At 41.3% G+C, this 21,623-nt stretch overlaps 1 protein-coding gene across 3 annotated transcripts in view; it reads left to right on the top strand.

Annotated features, from left to right (window-relative positions):
* Positions 1–21,623, top strand: part of GYG1 (glycogenin 1) — a 75,559-nt gene that overhangs the window by 44,342 nt on the left and 9,594 nt on the right. For all 3 annotated transcript variants that reach the window (XM_019439149.2, XM_019439129.2, XM_019439139.2), the window contains exons 3-5: positions 805–979; positions 1,265–1,427; positions 12,912–13,038. In XM_019439149.2, the coding sequence (XP_019294694.1) occupies positions 805–979; positions 1,265–1,427; positions 12,912–13,038 (465 nt within the window). The remainder of the gene's footprint in view (positions 1–804; positions 980–1,264; positions 1,428–12,911; positions 13,039–21,623) is intronic.

Genomic DNA, 21,623 nt, shown 5'->3' with positions numbered 1-21,623 from the left:
CTTGGGGACAGATAATACAACACCAGTTTTGTTCTGCATGTTTCATATTGTTATAAACTTTGAATGATCTTTTTATCATATGTGTTCCCTTGTGCTGAGCCTAGTGTTTTATGGAAGTATACCCCCACTTAACCCACCTCAAGATTGCTTTCTAAAATAAATCTTGAGTTAATTTTGGGGACGGAGGAGTGTTGTACATCACAAACCACAGTGAGTCTCTCACCATGCCAGAAGTGCTAAGCATGTAAGTGTGGGTTATATTCAGTGCTAAAACTTGGCAACTGAATAACTGAGCCCTTTAACTTCTTTTGGGACACATAGTTCTGTCATCTGCTTTAGCGAAAATGGGTAGTTGTAGGCTTCACTGCAGGTATTCTGTGCATTTAGCATCATTTATAAAAACATGCAGTAGCCAGCAAGCATCCATTCTAATGAAGTATCATTGTTAAATACATAGGCTGTTGTAAAGATGTGCTCTTTCCAAATGGGAGTCCCATTTTGACAGGCTGTTGCTACAATTTGCCTGGCATTCAGTGGTGTAATAAAAATTAGGAAACCTCTGTAATAAAGTTTAAGACCAGTGTTTCAGCCTCACCAAAGCAATTTTTATTAGTGATGTTAACTACATATGCAAATTAATACAGTTTGGCCTGAAGTAAATTAAGACCTATTTAAGATAGTATATCAAAGTAACAGATGGCTTTAGTAATTGACGGATAGACTAATAAGGCTGTAATAATGGATTACTTGTTACTTGTCTGAAAAGACACTAAGCGCGCTGTTTTCTGGATTTTATCTTGACAGAAAAGTTTTAGAGACCATCTTCGATGAAGTCCTCACAGTAGATGTCTTAGACAGTGGCGATTCTGCTCATCTAACCTTAATGAGGAGGCCTGAATTGGGTGTCACGTTAACTAAACTCCACTGCTGGTCACTTACACAGTATTCAAAATGTGTGTTCATGGATGCAGATACTCTGGTGAGTGTAAGTCTGATGACTGAAAAGATGTATATAGTAACTGAGACCAGTTAGGCATTTGAGGAACGCTCTTAAGACTCGACTGTAAAGTTCAGATAAAGCCACTCATTAAAAGCATCAGGTGATGAAGGAGAGTTGGCCCAGGCTGCCTTACAGCTGTCATCCGAATGGTTAAGATCAGCAGCAGATTGCATCTTTTGTGTTGGATAACTTAGGGAGAACTTAAGAGTATGCTGGGGCAGAACATCTCTGTAATGTTTCCTCTCCCATCTCCCTTTGAATTAGGTCCTAGCAAATATTGATGATCTTTTTGAGAGAGAAGAGTTGTCGGCGGCACCAGACCCAGGGTGGCCTGACTGCTTCAATTCTGGAGTCTTTGTTTATCAGCCCTCAGTTGAAACCTACAATCAGCTGTTGCACCTTGCTTCCGAGCAGGGCAGTTTCGATGGTATGTGTCTGTTATCTTTATATTTGAGCTGTTAGTAACTTCTAGGGGCTGCTCTTCTCTGGGATCTAATTGCTTTGATTTCTTATGCCTGGGAGACAGCAACGCATGAGATGTAGTAAACACTGTCATTTGTTTTTGTTGGAAATACTGTTGTGTGTTCGCATACATGCCTCTTTCTTCTATTAAGTACATGGGATTAACCTAAACGAGGAGAGGCAGTTTTACACACCTGCTTTTAACTGGCTTTCTTGCATCTAAGAGTATGATAAATGAACCATGGTTATTTAAGAATTCAAAAGACTATTTTTAAAAGCTTTAACAACTATCTTGAAACCTGGGTAAGCTTACTTGGAAGAGCTAACAGGAGGACCAAGCATTGTCTCTGTGGAAATTGGAGGAATAAGCCTGATAATTTGGCTCTCATTCTCTTGGGAAACATTACAAAAATAGAAGATAGAAACTTTACATGATTAATCTTTGTCTCCAAGTTCTCATTCTCTGTAAGGCTGCACGTCAGAGTGGTGTTTGCAAGGCCAAAGAACCGAACATTGGCAAGGTCAGCATCTGTTTTCCATAATGCATAAGTGTATCTGTAGTTACACCTATATATAGAAAGGTCCTGACTATTTGTGGATTTAAGGCCCCACATCCTTTTGAGAAATCTAATCGAATGAATTAGATCTGTTTCCATTTCAGGCCAGTCTCTGAAATAATCTGGTTTTTTGTTTTTGTTTTTAACAACAAACCATCCCAAGACAAAAGCAGGTCTAACAGTAATGTTGATGGATCTTTTGAATAAAGAGGAAAGCCAGTTGTATCAAAGATGAAGGGTATGCTCCAAGAAGGAGCCTTCTCAGCAGTGACTTACTGTCAGATACTTGACATCATGGCAAAGAGCCCTGAGCCCTGAAGCAGAGCCTTGGCTCCAGGGGATTCTTTCTCCCCTGTCTCCTCTCCAAGAGCAGATCTGAGATTTGCAGGAAGTAGATCTTTTGAAACTAGGGGAAACCGCTTTCTTCATTTGACCTTGGGTTTCGCCCTCAATATAGATAGGAAGGTTCATTTCCATTAACTAGTTATAGAGTTAAAAGTCAAAATCTCCAGTTTGCTTGTTTTAAACTAAAAGATTAAAAGTTTGTCAGATTGCTGAAGTTAAAACATAAAGGTATACAAAGAACTGAACTTGGGTTGCTATTTGTTGTTGCTACTCACAGAAAATGGTCACTTGATTTGGGATATGCAGCTTTTGAAATGTCATTGAAAATAAGAAAGTGTAAGTCTCGATCTTGAGTCATGATTTGGCTAGTTTATGCTCTATACCAGGAGCTCTCCACGTGGGTTTGCTTTGGCTTCCCAAGGGACATTTGGAAACGTCTGGAGACCTGTTGGGTTGTGACAGCTGGGAAGAAGGGTGCTTCTGGCATCTAGCAGGTAGAGGCTAGGGCTGCTGCTCAGCATCCTACAACACACAGGGCAGACTCATGACAAAGCATTATCAGACCCCAAATGTCAGTAGTGCCAAGGCTGAGAAACTTTGTGCTAGGCCAAGACACTGCATGCTCTAGAACCACGAGCAGGAATATGTGAACTGTAATGAATGGCAGCATCTGAAAAGTGCAGTCTTCTGTTAAGCACCCTAAGTAAAAAATAACATGTTGAACGTTCACTGTGGTCAGGGCCAAAAGCAACTTCTTTTCTGATGGACTTTTTTTAGCTCCATATAAGAAATGAAAAGTGTATTAGTATTTGAGTTCAAAACATACGTTTCCCTATTTGTGCTGCTATTACTAAAACCTTTGCCATAAAAGGAAGAAGGTGAGCGTACTTTCAGAGGAAGTCCACTGTTAACCTTCCTGGCAAAATAGAGCTTTCTTCACCTCCTCTGCTCAGATTTGAAGGAAGTAGGGAAATATGCCAGAAAATTAGTGTGAATTCTCTGCTCCAGTAAACACACTGCATTCTCAAGTAGATGGAGCAGCCTGAAATCCCAATGATTGTAATAGTGTAAAGAGAATCCATTCAATTTCTAATCCAGAAGAGTACTACTAGATTTTGTTGAGAGTTAAGAATTTGGGTACCAAACCTGGTACCTGTACCAGGTTACAGTTTTAGCATATAAAACTAATTGATTAACTGGTAGAAACCAATCTGGATCATCCACCTTGTTTGAGATACAGGAGGTACTAGAGGAGTTGATGAATTCTTTGTTAAGAAGCCAGAATGTGTGAAAAGTGCTCAACTAGAAAGCACTGTCTGCTTTTTCAGCCAGAATCTGAGACCACTGAGAGATTCCCTGTGTGCCTGGTAGCATATTTTAGTCTTCAGCAAGGTTTCCAGGAGCCGGTCTTCCTCTAAGGTGTTCCATTTCCTGGCTTGTTGGTGGCGAAGGATAGAGTTTTCTCTGTTAATAGAAATGCTTAACCAAAGGAGTTGAAAATTCAGTTATGCAGATGGAAACTGACAGTTATTCTCAATATGTTGTTTAAATTCAACAGAAGACTAGCAGCTCTTAAATGAAAGGTAGTTTTCATGTTGTGTGATAAGCTTTACTTCCCAAAGAAAGCTCACAACATACTGGGGAAGCCTGTTCCACTCTGGAGAAGTTTACTGTCCTATTGAATTAATACCTGTACGACATAAAGACTTACTAGACTTACACGTAACATTTCTTTGTGAGCTACATCTCTTTCTCATGACAGTGGTAACTTTGCTTTGCTTCAGATTTTCAGTGCTTTGCCCTATTTTGTTTAGATGTTCTGTCCTAGGCACTGAGATAGGAACATTTTCAGATGTTTCCTTTCACATTGTCTAATCTCCATAAGTATTCACCATCCACCTTCATCCCCGATTTTTACTCCACAGGGGGCTTAGGACCCAGCATCTTTAGACTGGTATTAAAGAAAACCCATTTGTAGGTGATTGTATCTTAGTCTGAATATCTTGCAAGTCCTGCTTAATCTCTTGCATACATTCAGCAAAAACTATGGGGCCTGGTGTCCGCTGACAAGCCACACAGGCTGCTGATGGCTGAGTGTTGGCAGCTGCTTTCCCAGCCCTTCTAATGCAGAGGAATGTGACTGTCATACTTCTAATCACCAGCCCTCTAATTACTACCTCCACCGCCCCTGCCCCAGGGCCTCTGGCCAAGAGAATAACCCTAAAATGGCAATAACGCTAGACACTTTGACTTTTCTTTCCAAATATAAATAGAGTATTAGAATTTACGAGTGACTTGCACACCTCGTTCATGACTGATGTCTGATTTTCCGTAATGAAGCGTCTAAGTTCTTTACCGTTTGTATTTGCAGACTGTCTTGGCACTTACGTCATAGCTGATGTTACATGTTTCCTGAAAGTTGAACAATGGCTGTTGTGAAATATATATGCACTAACATTTTCGAGAGCGTGATATGATCAGGTTAATTCAGGAATGAGAGGAAGAGAGCGATTATATTAGATACTAAGTGACAGTTTTGTCTCTACATACTCAAGTGCGATGAAGATGATGCACTTGGCTCTTGAAACCAATCTGAATGCAAGTTGAGGCTTATTTTCTTTTCTGTTACTCTGAAGCCTCCTAAATTAAGGGTACTTGTACAGTTGAAGAGTTTAGTGCTTGATAATTACTGTCTGTTAAATTTTATCTGTATGTGTTTCAAAAACCTAAGTCAAAAAGAGGAATTCATATTTTCCAACTTGGAATGTTCTTTTGAAAAAAATTTGGAGATTATGTTACTGTAACTTAAACACCCAAAACTTGTTATTGGAGTAATGAGATTTTGGTCTATGGTTGAATTTTCAGAAAGAATGGGAGACAATAAATTGGAAGTAGAATATTAGCTATGATTTTACTTTAAGTAGAATCCAAGATCTTCTGTGAGATCCTTATACCTACATGTTCCATATCCTGAGTGGTCATTGAGACCCTTAAACTAGAAGACCTTTTTTCTCTGCTTAGAGATGTAGTAAACCAAGAGAGTATGAAAAGTTGTTAAAATAACTTATAACAAAAGATTTGGTGTTAAATTCTTACAAATTGTAAAATTGACCTCCTTTTAATCTTTGAAGTTACCTAGGCTTCAGATTGGACCTGCCCAAAAAAGGAATCAAGGTGAGAGGTATTTCCAGATAGCACTTGTCTTGTTCAATCCAAATGAGCTCAGAAATTCAAGTGTGCCTCACTTGGTTTGCTGACTTGATGGGCTCTACCTTGACAGCTGCCTGGAGGCTTGCACCAGCTGCCCAAACACTAGGCTGCTTGTGGCCCGTAGGGTATTTCATCAATTGCTTTGAAAATTACTCCGTTCTCTTGCATTTATATCATTTAATTGATCGAGTAATAAGTGTCTTGAATAAGTGAAAAAAGCAAAAGTCATGACATGTAATATCAAGACAAATGAGCACCCATGTTTTTTTCTCAAGAGCTATTTTTATCTCATTGTACCCATGAGTATTTCTTTTAAGTTAGCCGTCTGTTTGTCTCTAGCCTTGTAACCAGCAGATCATAAACCCCATGAGAAACTGACGAGGAGGAAAGGACTAATGGTCCATGTTAGTATGTACAGGCTCTTCTGGTCGTACTCCTTTTTTTTACTTCTTTCTCAACAGTCCTGTGAGGGTACTCATTCACCCACTCACTCATTAATGTATTCATTTAACAGGTAATTATTGAGGGCCTGCTGTATGACTAGTACTTGAAACCTCCTATAATGATTCAGGACAGCAGCTTGCCCAGTGTTCCTTAGCTGCTGGCAGAGCCAGGTCTGAACCAGACAGTGTTCCTTGACTCTGTAGCTGGGGTGTGTGTGTGTGTACGTGCGCTTCCTTCTCTCCGCTAGTCCATACTGCAGCATTCACAAAAATGTACCCTGGTGATGATACAGGATGGAGGAGAATGTCTATTACACAGCCCTTATTACAGATTAATTACTTAAAATTCCTTCCTCTGAGTGGTGCACAGCTGATACATTGTGCATTGTACAGATAAAGAAATGGAAGCTCAAGTCTACCACAAGTAGACTACAGTTACGGCTTACTAGTCTGTAGTCTACAGCTTACTGCTCTTTAGTGAACCACAGTATCTAGAAGTACTTTGTCTTTTTAAATCAGCTGCACAGTTGATGGTCTTGCATTGGTTTGTGAGTCTGGAAGAATTCTTGGAAGTGTTACTTGCTACATGTCTTTAGTCCATTCAGCATTTACATAATTTACTAATCTGGGCAAAATGCTGAGTTTAATGGACAGCAGTAGACTGGTAAATAAATGACTTCTATCCTTGCCTCTATAAAGCTTATAGGAGACCTTACAGGAATTTAATAACTAATTACATAACTCATATAATCATGTGATTGTGATTCTGATAAATTCAGAATGCTAAGCAAATCTACACTAGGAGGACCTGCCTTAAATTGAGAAAGTAAAATTTAAGCTAAGAATAAACGCTTCCTTGCATTTTTATATTATTTTTTAACATCTTGATTAAGAATCTTTCTTTAAAAGAAGTAAAAAAAGCTATAATGAAGTGGTAAAAATCAATTTTTCTTGACTTACATGGGTTGAGGCCAGTGAGATGCAGTGATAAACCCAAATTTCAAGTGTCTGGATTTCCATGAACTACCTGGGGTTAATCCTCTCATCTTTAGTAAACCTCATGGAAATATTCCCAAGATCCGGGCCATTCATAAGCTATAATCCTTGGCATGCTTGTGGTAGGCAGAAATGATATTAGTATATTGTAGAAGTCAGTATTAACAAGTGAGTCACATTTTCATTTCAGCACTTGCCTATATTTCTCATAATATTAAGTATATTTTACTTTATTTGCTTAGTATCTGCTCCTGTGCTCCTTTATTAGATTGAGAACCATTTGAGAGCTGAAACTTCTCTTACTAAGCATCCTATCCATATGGCCTATACCTAATTTAGATAACTTCAGACATTTCTATAGAAATGACACTGAGCATTGCATTCTCTGGTAAGAGTTTAAAAAGGGGGGGGGGAGTCATTCCCTGGGGTACCTGGGTGGCTCAGTCGGTTGAGCATCCAACTTTGGCTCAAGTCATGATCTCAAAGTTCATGAGTTTGAGCCCCACATCTGGCTCTCTGCTGTCAGCGTGGAGCCAACTTCGGATCCTCTTTCCCCCTTTCTGTACTTACCCCACTCGTGCTCACTCTGTTCCTCTCAAAGATAAATGAGGGGCACCTGGGTGACTCAGTCAGTTGAGTGCCTGACTTCAGCTCAGGTCATGATCTCATGGTTCATGGGTTCGAGCCCCGCATCAGGCTCTGTGCTGACAGCTCAGAGCCTGGAGCCTGTTTCAGATTCTGTGTCTCCCCCTCTCTCTGCCCCTCCCCCACTCATGCTCTCTTTCTCTCTCTCTCTGTAAAAATAAACGTTAAAAAAAATTTTAAATTAAAAAATGTTAATTTTTGAAAGATTCTAAACCAGTGCTTCATGTATTCTAATATGCAAAGAAGTCACCTGGGAACTGAAATGTGGATTCTGATTCTGTAGGTCTGGGTTGGGGCTTAACATTCTGCATTTATCAAGCTCTCAGATGATGCTCCTGGTGCAGAGACCTGGACCGCTTTGAGGAGGATGATTCTAGGGGGAACATTCCTGTGGCTAAGCTACTAGCCTTCATGTTTAAACCAGAATTGACCCACCCTCCCTATTACCCACAGTAGGCAAGACAACTGCCAACAAACTATGGAAGAGCACAAAAACAAATGCACAAATTTGAAAGACAGCACTCCACTCTATTTCTTATAAAATACTAGACTGAGTTACTGATAAATGCTGTGATGTGTCTATGCTTACCAGGTTCATGACCCTGGTCAAAAGGCCTGGAAAATACCTAGTGGTTATAAGGTTATTACTATACTTGGGTAGCCAGGTGGAAGGATGATGTAGAATCTGATCTTTGCTTTTGTTTGCAAAACAGGTGCCATGTGTCCCTTGTTCCTTTTCCTTTCTAGCTCTCACCTGTGTTGCCACGCCCTGGCCTGGTGGATCACAGCTGTTAATCATGTTTGTCGGTTCATAGATGATTGAGATTAAAAGTATCTTAACCTGTCAGAATAAATAATGTTGCCTCGGGAAGTCTGACTAAAATGTGCTGGACTAAAAAGTCCTGGGGGTTTTGTAGTGAAAATTTAGCCGTCTTCCTCGCATCTCCCGTATGTTTTGTAGCACAGATGTGCTTAGATTTGCATTCTGCTTTGAGTTGTGCTCTTAGGACTTCTAAAAAGAAGCTATTGATAACATTAAACATAGATTTTTCTGATGAAGTTAAAACATTTATTTGCCTGACCTTGAAATATGGAATTGGGCATTTGGAAAAAGAGGTTTGGAATGCTAAAGTTAAAAATCATATGAGAAGCTACAGCCTTCCAGGCAGAGTTCAATTCTGTTTTTAATCCACAATTTTTGGCTAGAAGTTGACCCTGTGTAGTCACAGAATGAAGTTAGTGGCCGTGGAAGTTTCAAGGTCCTTGCTGCATGTTTAAAGATTTGATGATTGGAATGGGTTCCACTGACTCACAAGTTGTCTCTGCCTGTTTCATTTCTCTCGTTGCCTGTCTCCCACAGGGCATCTCTGCCCTGCTGTGGCACATGGCTGAGGGACTGATGATGTTTGTAGGGTACCTGAGGGTAAACAGAAACAGCCTTTTGTGGCCAGAGGCAGCCGGCCAGGGGCTCTGAGGGATCAACAGCTCTGATTCCTCTTTACCAGGATCATCCTGTCCGATTGGGAAGTTCTGCTTTACAACTACTATTTTGACCTTCATGGAATTAGATTTCTTCATTGTGCTGCGTGTACTCAGTAGTCCTTTTCAGTAGAATTGCTTAATTTCAAAAAGGTCTTATAATGTGGCGCTAAGAAAAACTAGTAGAAAATATATAGCATGATCCCCAATTTTACAAACTTCAGAAACAAGTGAAACTACATATGTTGTGTGGGGATACATACATATGTGGTAAAACCAAGGATATCAAGATAATTAGAAACAAAACTCAGGGGCACCTGGGTGGCTTAGTCAGTTGAGTGTCCAACTTTGGCTCAGGTCATGATACCCCGGTTCATGAGTTCAAGCCCCGCATTGGGCTCTGTGCTGACAGCTCAGAGCCTGGAGCCTGCTTCAGATTCTGTTGTCTTCCTCTCTCTGCTCCTCCCCCACTCACACTGTCTCTCTGTCAAAAATAAGTAATAAAATAAACATTTAAAAAATCTGAAAAAAAACCCTCATGATTAATAGTTACTTCTGGGGGAGGGGTAGTGGGATTGGATTAGGGAGCACACACAGAATTTAAACAGCATTGGTAATGTACAAGTTTTTAAATTGAGCATACAATTTTGTGCTTTATAAACTATACATATAATTTTCTCTTGATAGCTTCATACTTCATAATGAAAATAAGTGAACAGGTAAAGAATATTTAGAAAGAAAAAGGTTTAGCACAATTCTCATTCTTGCCCTTCATTATACTATTTTAAAGTTATAAAATTACAAAAGTAATAAAACTATACTAAGTAAAAGTCGTGGGGAGAGCATATCTGTAATACCAATCACCTTATATACTATTACTGTTTATTTTTTCCAATACGAGTGTTTATAGTCTTAGTTATAATGATGTGTGTCACTGTAAATCATTATATTGCATGGTGGACTGATTATCTTTATAGCCGTTAGTTTTAATGGCTGAATAATATTCCCATGAGTGGTTAGTATCCTAATGTACTAACCATTCTGCTATAATGGGATATTCAGGTTCTTTCAACTTTTCTGCTATTAAAGAACGTCAAGTATATTCATTACATTAAGTAACTTACGTGTGTGTGTAAGGCATTCTGCTAAGTGCTAGAATTATAGTACTAAGCAAAAGGAGCCATAGTCCTTGTGGATTTAGAGTCTGATGACTAACAGTTCTTGATTGTATTTTGCATTTTAAGCACATTAATCCTTAGACTTTCAAAAAAGCTTATTTTGAGAGAATTGTAGATACACACGCAGTTGTAAGAACAATACAGAAGGGCCCCATGTACCCTTCACCCAGTTTCCCCAATGGTAACACCTTACGTAATTCCACACACAAGAAATTGACATTGATGGGATCCATCACCTTTCACATTTCGCCAGTTTTACATGTTTGTGTGTGTGTGTTTTCTATGCAATGTTATGTGTGTAGTTTGGTGTGACCACCAACACAGTTGAAGTAGAGCAGTTCCTTCACGGGGGTCCTTCATTCTCCCGCTTTATGGTCATGGCCATTTCCCTTCATCTCCCTGCTCCTTAACTGCCGGTACCCACAAGTTCTGTCTTTATAATTTTGTAATGTAAAGAATGTTCTATAAATGGCACAATGTAGTATGTAACTTTGCAGGACTGGATTTTTTTTCATACAACATAATTCTCTTGAGATCCATCCAAGTTGCTGTGGGTTTCCGTACTTTTTTCCTTTATATTGTTGAGTAATGTTCCATTGTATGGAGGTATCACATTCATACACCTGTCGAAGGACATTTGGACTGTTTCCACTTTTGTGCTGTTATAAATAAAACTGCTGTAAACATTTCCTCAACCTTTATTTTTGATTATTATATGTAAAGTAAATTAGTAAACCTTTAGGTCTCTGTACCTCAACCACCACTGTCTATGCCCACAGTTGGGGTGTCTCTTTGTAGAATCCCAAGTAAGCCTCTGATGAATGGGTTTAATATTTTGTGTCTCAACATGTTAAATGTTGATATGTCAATGCAGCTAAACTCTGCTCTTGTTCACGTAACCAGTGAAGCACATCCTGATGCCATCTTTGTTGTCCTTTAGAACTTATGAGGGTAAAATCTTGATTTTCTGTTGAGCTGTTTGTCCCTTGAGGAGTGGGGAGCTATCAGAGCCTCCTAATACAAAGAAGTTATTCCATAGACATTTGTACAACAAATACCTTTGGTCCATAGAGTTGATTGAGGGTATTTAGAAAGGATGAGATATACGGAAAATGGATAAGGTACAGTTGGACTTCAAACCTAATGCTTGGTCTTCCTACTTCGTTCCAAATATTAAATATCCAGATTGTTTAAGTCTTTCAAAACCAGTGAAAACCAAATAATGACAGCCAGTTGAGCCTGCTGTATATTTAGGAAGGAAACTGGGTCTTGGGGCAAAGGAGGAAAGTAACTGCTCAGGTTACTAGCCTCATACTTCAAAAGAGCAGGATTCTCCCTGCCTGCCATCCCCCGTGCACGTGTGTACACACACACACACACGCACGCACGCACACGCACCTATATACCCAAACTACTGTTTTGCTATATAGGAAGACTCTGGCTCTGTGCATGTTTTCTGAACTCTCATGAGCCTGAAACTGAAAGGACATGGGCTATGTGACAGAATATGTTTTCAGGTGGCTTAGTGACCTGTTTGGTTATTGATATGTTTATGATTTAGGTCAGGTGCTTAGCTGTTTAGATTTTTATTGTTCTTGTTTTGAATGAATGGCCATGGTTGGCACTTTCCAAGGAAAACCTGAAGATCAGGAACCCCCAGTGGCTGATCATGTACTATGTATGCTGTGTGGTTGTGGTCCCAGAAATGACTGGCCTGGACCTGTCCAGAGGCTTGGTCGGTGGTAGGAAAGTACACTAGGATGATGTGTCCTTCTGGGTCTCTGTTGATGAGCCAGTGGTTGGGGGCTCTGGAAAACAATTCCATTATCCCAGTTTGCTCTCTTTGCTTTTTACTACCCTCCCTTTCCCCCATTGTTCTTAACATAAAGTCCAAAATCTGTAACTGAGGATAAGGTCTATAGTGTGAGCCCTGTGTGGTCTAGTCCATGCCTGCCTCTCTGAGACTCCCCCGGTGCTCTGTAACCCCTTCCCACATTCTGCAGTCCACTTACACAGGCCACCTTCATGGTCTTCTTACCACAGCTTTGTGTTCCTGTCCACCTTGGATCTTTGGTACATCTGTTTGTTCGGCCTAAAACACCATCTGCCCTCCCCTTCTCCTCCTGTATTAGTCAAGTACTCCTATACACCCCTTAGATCTTGGCTTCAATACAACTTCCTCATGGAAGCCTTCCCTGACCCCATATATGGTCTTGAGCCACTCACACGTGCCTCAGCACCCAGTACTTGGTTTTGCTGCCCTTCTCCCCATTTGTGATACTGTTTATGGACTCTTAATATGCTGGTACTAGTGTATATTTCCTCCTCCTGCCCTGCCCATCATGAAGATCATGACCATTTCTTTGTTCACTGTTGAGTCTTCAGTACCTGGTACAGTGACTAGCACATAGCAGCTCCTCAGCAAATGTTGAATTAGTGAATTAACTAAAAAAAACTGGTGACCTTGGTAGGTTTAACATGGAGTTTCTTATTTTAACAATGGAATTCGTACCTGTTCTTAAAGATCCAGTTATACGTTTATATAAAAGTGATCTCTCTTTGAAGTATATAACTAATTCTTTTTTTTTTCTTTCAGGTGGGGACCAGGGTTTACTGAACACATTTTTTAGTGGCTGGGCAACAACAGATATCAGAAAACACCTGCCATTTATTTATAATCTAAGCAGCATTTCTATATACTCCTACCTCCCAGCATTTAAAGCGTAAGTGCAAATGGTTTAACTGTTACTGGAGATGGTCAGGGCAGGGGAGTGGGATTTAAGATTTTGGGGGTTCCTCATGATCATTCTGAGGGCAATAACAAGTGGGGACTTTGGGGGAAGTCTTTCTCTTATGAGAAACATGGCTGTATCTGGAAAGCCCTTGATGTTATCAATTACTTTGTTTGCGGTGACCCAGAGAGCACTTAACTGCCTTATGGGAAAAGTTTCCCATTAAATAAACATTAAAAAAATAAATAAAAATTAAGGGGCCCCTAGGTGGCTCAGTTGGTTGAGCGTCTGACTTCAGCTCAGGTCATAATCTCACAGCTCATGAGTTCAAGCCCTGTGTCAGGCTCTGTGCTCACAGCTCAGAGCCTGGAGCCTGCTTTGGAATCTGTATCTGCCCCTCTCTCTGCCCTCCCCCACTCTCACTCTGCCCTCCCCCACTCTCACTCTGTCCTCCCCCACTCTCACTCTGTCTCTCTGTCTCTCTCTCTCAAAAATAAACATTAAAAAAAAAGAATACGTACTTTGGGCACAAAAAAAAATACGTACTTTGGGCACAAACCCAACTTCTGCTTCATATTGGCTGCTGAGCTTCAGCCCCCTCACCTCTAAAATGAGGGTGTTAATAGCTTTCTCCATGGTTATTATGGAGACCAAGCAAGTGCTGGCAACAGTGTGGTGTCATGGTCAAGAGCAGGGACTGTGGAGTCAAACCACCTCAGTTCACGTTCTGGAGTAGCTTCTTCCTGATTGGTTAATAATTACTGAACTTGGAGGAGCTTGGGTGGCTCAGTCAGTTAAGCGTCCAGCTTTGGCTCAGGTAATGATCTCATGGTTTGTGAATTCGAGCCCTGTGTCGGGCTCTGTGCTGACAGCTCAGAGCCTGGAACCTGCTTTGGATTCTGTGTCTCCCTCTCCCTGCCCCTCCCTTGCTCACACTCTGTATCTATCTATCTCTCTCTCTCTCTCTCTCTCTCTCTCTCTCTCTCTCTCTCTCTCTCTCTCAAAAATAAATAAACATTAAAAAAATTAAAAATTACTGAACTTGTAGTTCACTGGAAGTTAGACTAGTTACTGAACTTGTCTGCCTGTGGGTCCTCCAAAGCTAATTGTGATCACTAAGGGAGGTAATTTTATGAAGTGGTTAGAAGAGGACCTGACCTACCTTTAGCACTCAGTAAACGTCAGGTTATTAGTCCTTTTTGTTTGAGAGGTGGTCTAGCAGAGTAATTTCTGAAGCCAGAAAAGCAGGGTGTGTGTCGTCACTCTGCTGTTTACCTACTATATGGCTTAGGCTCTGTGCCTCCATTTACCCATATGCAAAATGAGAAGGAAGAGAATACCTACCTTCTGGACTTATCATGAGGATGAAGTGAGTTCATACATACACAAAGCGCTCAGTGAACATCTTGTTTTTGGCAGCATTACTTATTTGGCACTCCCCCTGGTGTGGTTCTGATTTAGCAATTAATACAACCTAGTTGCAGTGCTTGTCTCAGTGAGGGCCTGAGCCCTGTTCTTTAGCCTCTGACTCATTTGTGTTGAACGAAGAAGATGATTCAGGCTTCTTGAAAGGAGGCCAACCTGTCAGGTTGATCTGAGACACAGCCGTGAGCAGCAAAGCTCTTCATTGAGTTGGGCTCAGCTCTCCACTCTCTGTCCCACATGGGCATTCCTGAGTGAGCAGAAAACAAAAGGCTTTATTTCACTCCTCATGTTTCATTATCCAAAGTCCTCTCTTTAAGTCTCCCACCACAGTAACGAGCATGTCTGGCTTTTTGTGGCAGAAGTGTTTCCTTTTCTGTTCTTTTCTGGGAAAACTCTGTCAACATTCCCCCAGATAAGGGTCTCGAGTATCTTGTGTTCTTTCCTCCCTAACTGTTCTCTCTCTCGGTATATGTCTCCAACATTTTATAGGTTCTTGATTGTCTTCCCTGTCTAGAATGAAACAGGCAAACTCTGAAACATACCAACTGTAGTCTGAGTAAAGCAAGTAGAACAGGATTCGTTACCAAGGGGTGGATTCAGAGAAGCATTTTTTAATTCCCCTTCTTCTTATTATTATTTTGTCTCTCAGTCCGTGGCCTTGTCAAGTACCAACCTGTCTTGCTTGGAAATGTGGGCCTGATTCTTTTAATTCGTATTGCCTCATAACTCGCCCTACTACTTTCAACCGTGCTCCTGCATACCATGATAGCTTGACCCCCTAGAACTGAATTTGTTATAATAGGGCAGTCGCTTAATGTAATTGACTAGATTCAGCTGAGCAAGCAAAAAAAAAATGAGAGGGTGAAGGAGCAAGAATAATTAGTAGTGTGAGCGATTCCACCCACCATCCCACTTAATTCTGCACAGTGAGCATGTGTCTTGCAATGAATATGTTGGGGAGGCATGAATCTGAAATTCCTTCCAGTTGGTCTCAGTTCCCAAATAGTCAACCTAATGTTTAAAGGTTCGTGTTTTTCGTGTAATGTGGCCCCTGATGCCTAGCAACTGTCTCCCCTATGGTTCATTTGGACTCCATTTGATTTTCTCCTTATTACCAAAATTGAACACACTGTACCTTTCAGTGATACCCTTGTTTGCACAGATGCTGCTTGCGTTTGTTTTGTTTTGACAAAGAAGAACAAGAAGCAGGTAGAGTGGACTTACGTTTTTTGTGGGAAGAGGGACTCACTTGCTAGAACGATGGCCCCTCTCTCAGAAACCCAGTTGTTTTTATATCCTCTGAATGAATTTCCCAGAAAAACGGTTTGAGATCTAAATGACCAAAATGGTTAGGATGGTTTCTTCTTCCTGGCTCAACAAATTAATGCTAATTTTGGAAATCTCCCTGGTTTATTTCCATAACCGTAGAGTATATGAACCACTGGGGAAGTTGGGAGCAACTCTGTCCATTGCGCGTCAGCTGGCCTGTGGCCTGATAGGAGCCGCTGCTGCTTCTGTACAGTCCGCCCTGGGGGGTGTCAGCTCCACATTTCTGTGATAAGACCTTCCCGGGTGATGCTTTGTCTCACCCCATTGCTGCCTATGTAGGAATGTTGAAACCAGATCAAAGAACTCATTTTTCCCTTCCCTCTGCCAGAAAATGCTTTTGTTTTTCTTACAGAGATCCATCTGCAAAGATGGATCCATCTCCAAAGATTTTTCATTCAGTTGGGAAGAGCTAAAAAAAGACAGATAGTTTATATATAAATATGTATATGTGTGTATATATATGTGTGTGTGTGTGTGTGTGTAGTGTGTATATATGCATATATATACACACATATATATTTGTATGTATAAATGTATGTATATATGTTTCATGTTAATGCAAAATTTGTGACCCAGATCTTTTAAACTGAAGTAGATGATGATGAACATTTGGGCTGCCAGGGATACTCCACAGATTGCCCTGTGGACCTCTGGGAGCTCAGCATGAATGTGAAGCTCCATTGCTGGGCTCAGAATAGTGTTGGGGGTCTTCGGGACAGAGCCTTCCTGTGGTGTGCTGTCACTAGGACAGCATATGGGTGGTGGCAGGCGGAGTGAGAAACCATGGAGTGGTTGAGGGCAAGTTGGGCTTTGCAGAAGAAGTGAGAATTTGTCTTATCAGCTCCAAGCGACAGTGTGCCATGAGGTCACCAAAGCAGTATTTAGATGCCCCGGAATCTTAGAGCCTTGGAGATCTTAGAACACATGCTACACTTATAACAGTGAAGCCTTGTTATTATGTGAAGTTTCTGCTAAAGATGGCCTAATATGAATCATATTTGACATGAATTTGAGCCATGAAGGTAGCATTTCTTTTTTTTAGTGTTTATTTTAGGCAGAGAGAGTGCTTACGCGAGTGAGCACGCACAAGCGGGGGAAGGGCAGAGAGAGAGAGGGAAACACAATCTGAAGCAGGCTCCAGGCTCTGAGCTGTTAGTACAGAGCCCAGTGTGGGGCTCGAACCCACAAACCACAAGATCATAACCTGAGCTGAAGTTGGACGCTTAATCAACTGAGCCACCCAGGCACCCAAAGGTAGCATTTCTAATGCATTCCTCTACATACCATTTAGATAGAACAAAACATAAAAGAAACACTTAATGGTTCTACCACTTTGAATGAATGCTCAAATCTAGCTTCTGAAAAACAAATGAGTACTGTTTTCTATAATAGAAGACCCTCTTGAACACAACATAATTTGAGAGCTAAAATACTTGGTTTAGTAATTTTTAAGGTAATTTGCAATATACATATTGAGAAACAAGTTCATATACGCATTTCTTAATGAAATGATATTTCTGAAAGTGCCTAGCATGATGTTTAGGAAATGACAGGCTTTTAGTCAACATTAGTTTCTTTGAAGTTTTCTCCATCTAGAGGGTCTGTTTTATTGATGTCACTTAGAATTTGGCTGGTGCATAGTGCTAGGCAAAATCTCATTAGCCTTTTTAAAAATCAGCCATTTACTTCCATTTTCACTTTCTATTCTGTCTGCTGACTGAAAGCTGTTCATGGTATTTCATGCCATATAAAATGGGCCTAAAGCAAAGGGAATGAATTCACTGGTTTTGCTTCAAATTGCCATGCAAATTAGTTAGTCATACTGATTGACTACAGAGCTTGTTTTACCAAATAATTTCCAAATATTTTAACTTTATATTTTTACTTGAGTTTAGATATGATCTGAGACCTGGCCTGGTCTAGTCTCAGAAAAGTGTAGAAACCTAAAAGATTTCTTTCTCTCCACTTGTTTACTGCTTTAAATTCTTCTGAGGATGTTCGTGTCCATTATTTCTTTTTCAGGAATGTGGCTTATTCACTAAGACCTTATCAGACCTCTTTAAAATCAGTGTTTTCCAAAAATGAAATTGAACCTTTGGTGTCCTGAATTCTGTCATTCTTGTGTATTTCTGATTCGATTGATTTTTCCTTGGCCCCTGAGACACCCTTGGGTCCAGCTCCCCACTGTGACTATTGTCCTTGAAGACCTAGCCTTTCTGTGCTCATTACTTTCACACTCTTACATCTTCACCTAAAACCCTGAGGCCCTATAGTTTGGATCCGTCTTATTTTTTCTGCCTTCTGTTTGTTCACTCACCCGTTCATTCAGTCGGTAGGCCTGCGGCACAGAGCTGGTACCACACAATCTGCTCACTGAGGGCCGCAAAGATGAATGAGGGAGCTAGAGTCTAATCAGCCTTGCATCTGCTTACATGTGGAGGGTTTTCTGTATGTCACGTGGCACAGTCCATGATTTGAGCATTGGAGAAGAATCAAGCAGTGGCTGCATGACTGTCCTGTTCCTCCTTTATGGGTGTCAGTGATGCCTGTTGGGCCCCAGGTACCCCAGTTTCCAGCATGGCCCTCTGCTCCTTCTGACCTCATCTCTTTTCATCAGATGATCTGTCCTCAGATATTACTGTCATCAGTTCCATTCCCCTATCTCAGCCCTTATCACCAAGGGAGAAGCTTCCCCATCAGTCCCAGCCCGGCCTTTAAAAGCAGCTCTGACATTGGGCAAAAAAGGCACAAAGAGTGATATCTCGTGGACAGAAGTCTAAGTGAGAAATGCCTTCAGTAGGAGCTGGGAGGGGAAAAGTGTGTGGATTGAGCAGAAGACATACCTTCCTCTGAGGTCTCAGACTGGTGGGCTGCAAACTGTATTTGTCTGAGCAGTGTGTTTTTGTCTTCCTTACATAGTTTTCTTCTTTTTGTACTCCGTGGCCAGTGCTTAGAAATCAGGAAATTTCACATGAAACCTAGATTGTCAGTTTCTTTTGAAAAAAAATCAGATATTTGGTGGGATGTGGGAGAAAGCTGTTTGATGACTGTTACTGGTTTGGGGCCTTAAGCAATTGGAGTAAAGGAGTTGCTATTCCCTGAGATGGAGAAGACTGTGGGGGAAGCAGGTTTGTGGGAGCAGGGGTTGACCAGAGATGTACTGAGTGTATCAAGTTTGGGTTATATTAAGTTTGAGGTGCCTATTAAACATCCTAGTGAGGGGTGCCTGGGTGGCTCAGTTGGTTGAGCGTCCGACTTGGGCTCAGGTCATGATCTCTCAGTCTGTGAGTTCAAGCCCCGCCTCGGCCTCTGTGCTGACAGCTCAGAGCCTGGAGCCTGCTTTGGATTCTGTGTCTCCCTCTCTCTCTGCCTCTCCCCTGCTTATGCTCTGTCTCTCTCTCTCTGTCAAAAGTAAATAAACATTAAAAAAAATTTAAAAAAATTTAAACATCCTAGTGAAAGGGTGGAAAAGTAAGTAGATGTAAGAGTGGGGAGTTGAGGAGAGAGGTCCAAGTGAGACCTAAGTATGGGAGTGTCAACATATAAGTGATATTTATAGCCATGAGACTGATAACCAAGAGAGTGATTATGATGGAAGAGTCCTGAAGGTCCCGAAATAGGAAAATGTGGAGGAGCAGGGACTTGAGACTAAGAACGGTAAGGCAAGAGGAGACCCCGGAAAGTGAGGTGCTGCACATGCCAGCCAAAGAAAATGTTCCAAGGGGGAAGGAGGGATCCATCTGTCTCAGATGCTGTGATAACTCCTATAAGAGGACAGTTGAGAATGAGTACTGACCTAGAATGTGGAGGTCACTAGTGACTTTGACAAGAGCATGTCTGGTAGAGTGGTGGGAGGAAGCCAGTTTGAAGTGGATCCAAGAGAGGGGAGAATTAGAGATCCTGAATGTAGACTGCTCTTCTGAAGCATCATCTTTAAGAGAGAGCAGAGAAATGGGCTGGGAGCTAGGTAGGGATACAGGATCCAGAGAGGGTGGTAGGGGTTGTTTTTTTTGAAGATGGGAGAAGTTCAAGCATATTGGTATCTTGATGGGCATGATCAAGAAGAGAAAGAGTGAGTGCACTAATAATGCAGGAAACTGAAGGGAGACTTACTGAAGTCATGTCTTTGAGAAGCTGAAAGAGGATGTGTCCTGGTGCACAAGTGGGGAAGCTGGTGTCCGTTATGAGCCAGGATGGTTCAGTTCTTGTAACACAAAGGAAGGCAGAGGGTATGGATACAGATGAAGGTAGGTGGGTATATTTTTTGGTTGAATGAATGAATGAGCAAGCAGTCAGCCAGGAGGGACTGAGATTGACATACTACCAGGAAAGTCTCCATAGTGGCCAGGCCTACTCTGAGGACAGGCCACCTTGGTAGGTGAAGTAGTTGACGAGGTCCTAGTGTAGGTTATTAAAGTCCACATTTGAGTACTGATGTTGTTCTGATTTCCAGGGCATGATTGAGAAAAGTTATTTAGCTTGAGAGGCAAGGAAAAATCAGGTGGGTCCCTGGTGGCCACAGATGTTTTCCTCTGAGTATCTACTGTCTTCTGGTGATAGAACATGTATTCACTTGTGCTCTGTGGTCCCCTTCACCAAACTGACTCCTACTCTGCATGACCAGCACACCCCTTGGGCACTGGGCTCATGACCCTTGATTTAGACTGTGAGAGGGTGAGAGAGGAAGGGTGGCTGACTGGTAGTGGGAGAAGGGATTGTGCGTAAGGAGGTACAGGCGTGAGTGGCCATGTGCCAGAGAACAGGAGTCATTGAGGTGGGCAGTGGGTGGCCGGGAGTGCTGCCCCATTTCGCAGAGAAAGTTCTCACAAGCAGTACCGTGTTTCTTGTTTTTGGCGCCTAATTGAACATCACACGTAAAAACGCTTCACGAGAAGTAAAATGGCTCCTGTGTGCACTGTCACAGAGGTAGTTCCTTTTCCATGCTAAACAGTTCTGTAGTCTTATCCACACGTTACCAGCTGCTAAACTAGTCATGAAAATTCTATCTGATCTTTTGGTAACATCAGGTCACAGGGATTATTTTAACGGCTAACATAAGCAGTATTATTGCTGGCTCAGGTTCAAACTATGTCTTGTGATCTGGACGTCTCTTTTGAGATTCTATCAAGTTAAAATTAGAACACTTATTTTAAGAGATGTATGCAAGCTGAGACAAATCCCCATTACTGGGTCAGAATGAATGGCTCTCAGTAATTTAGAGACAATTGTAATATGTACCCAATGTTTTTTTTGTTTGTTTGTTTTTATTCCTGGCTGATAAAATTAGTGGGTAAATCAAGCAGTGAGTCAGTGAATCTTCTAGTTCTCCTTGTTCCTGGTCGAGGTCAGTTAAACTTTATCTTTTGACATCAGTATGTCCCCTTATTCACTGGCTACCTATTTTGCTTTAGCCAGGTGATATAAATTCTGACTGGTACCTGATTGCTGCTTTTGGTGAGAGAGAGGGAGAGAATTAGAAAAATACCCTGAGTTTACCCTCCTGTAAGAATATACCCAAATTTTGGATTTAGGCTGATTTTTTTTTTTTTTTTTTTTTTTTTTTTTTTTTAGAGAGAGTGCACACTCGAGAGCTGGGGAGGGGCAGAGAGAGAATCCAAAGCAGGCTCCACACCCAGCCTGACTCAGGGCTCAATCCCACGATTGATCGTGAGATCATGCCCTGAGCTGGAATCAAGAGACTCTCAACCAACTGAGCCACCCAGGGGTGCCAGACTAAAATAATTCTTTTAAGCAACAAGTAATTTCGCCTTTCAGTTATGACCTGTGCTTTTACTTATTTCATTTTGATATCGTTGTTTTGG

The sequence above is a fragment of the Panthera pardus genome, unplaced genomic scaffold, assembly GCF_024362965.1.
Source record: "Panthera pardus isolate Hobbes unplaced genomic scaffold, ASM2436296v1 HiC_scaffold_16, whole genome shotgun sequence".
NCBI lineage: Eukaryota > Metazoa > Chordata > Mammalia > Carnivora > Felidae > Panthera > Panthera pardus.
The sequence above is the reverse complement of the archived record's forward strand: the minus strand, read 5'-3'. Positions and strand labels throughout refer to the sequence as shown.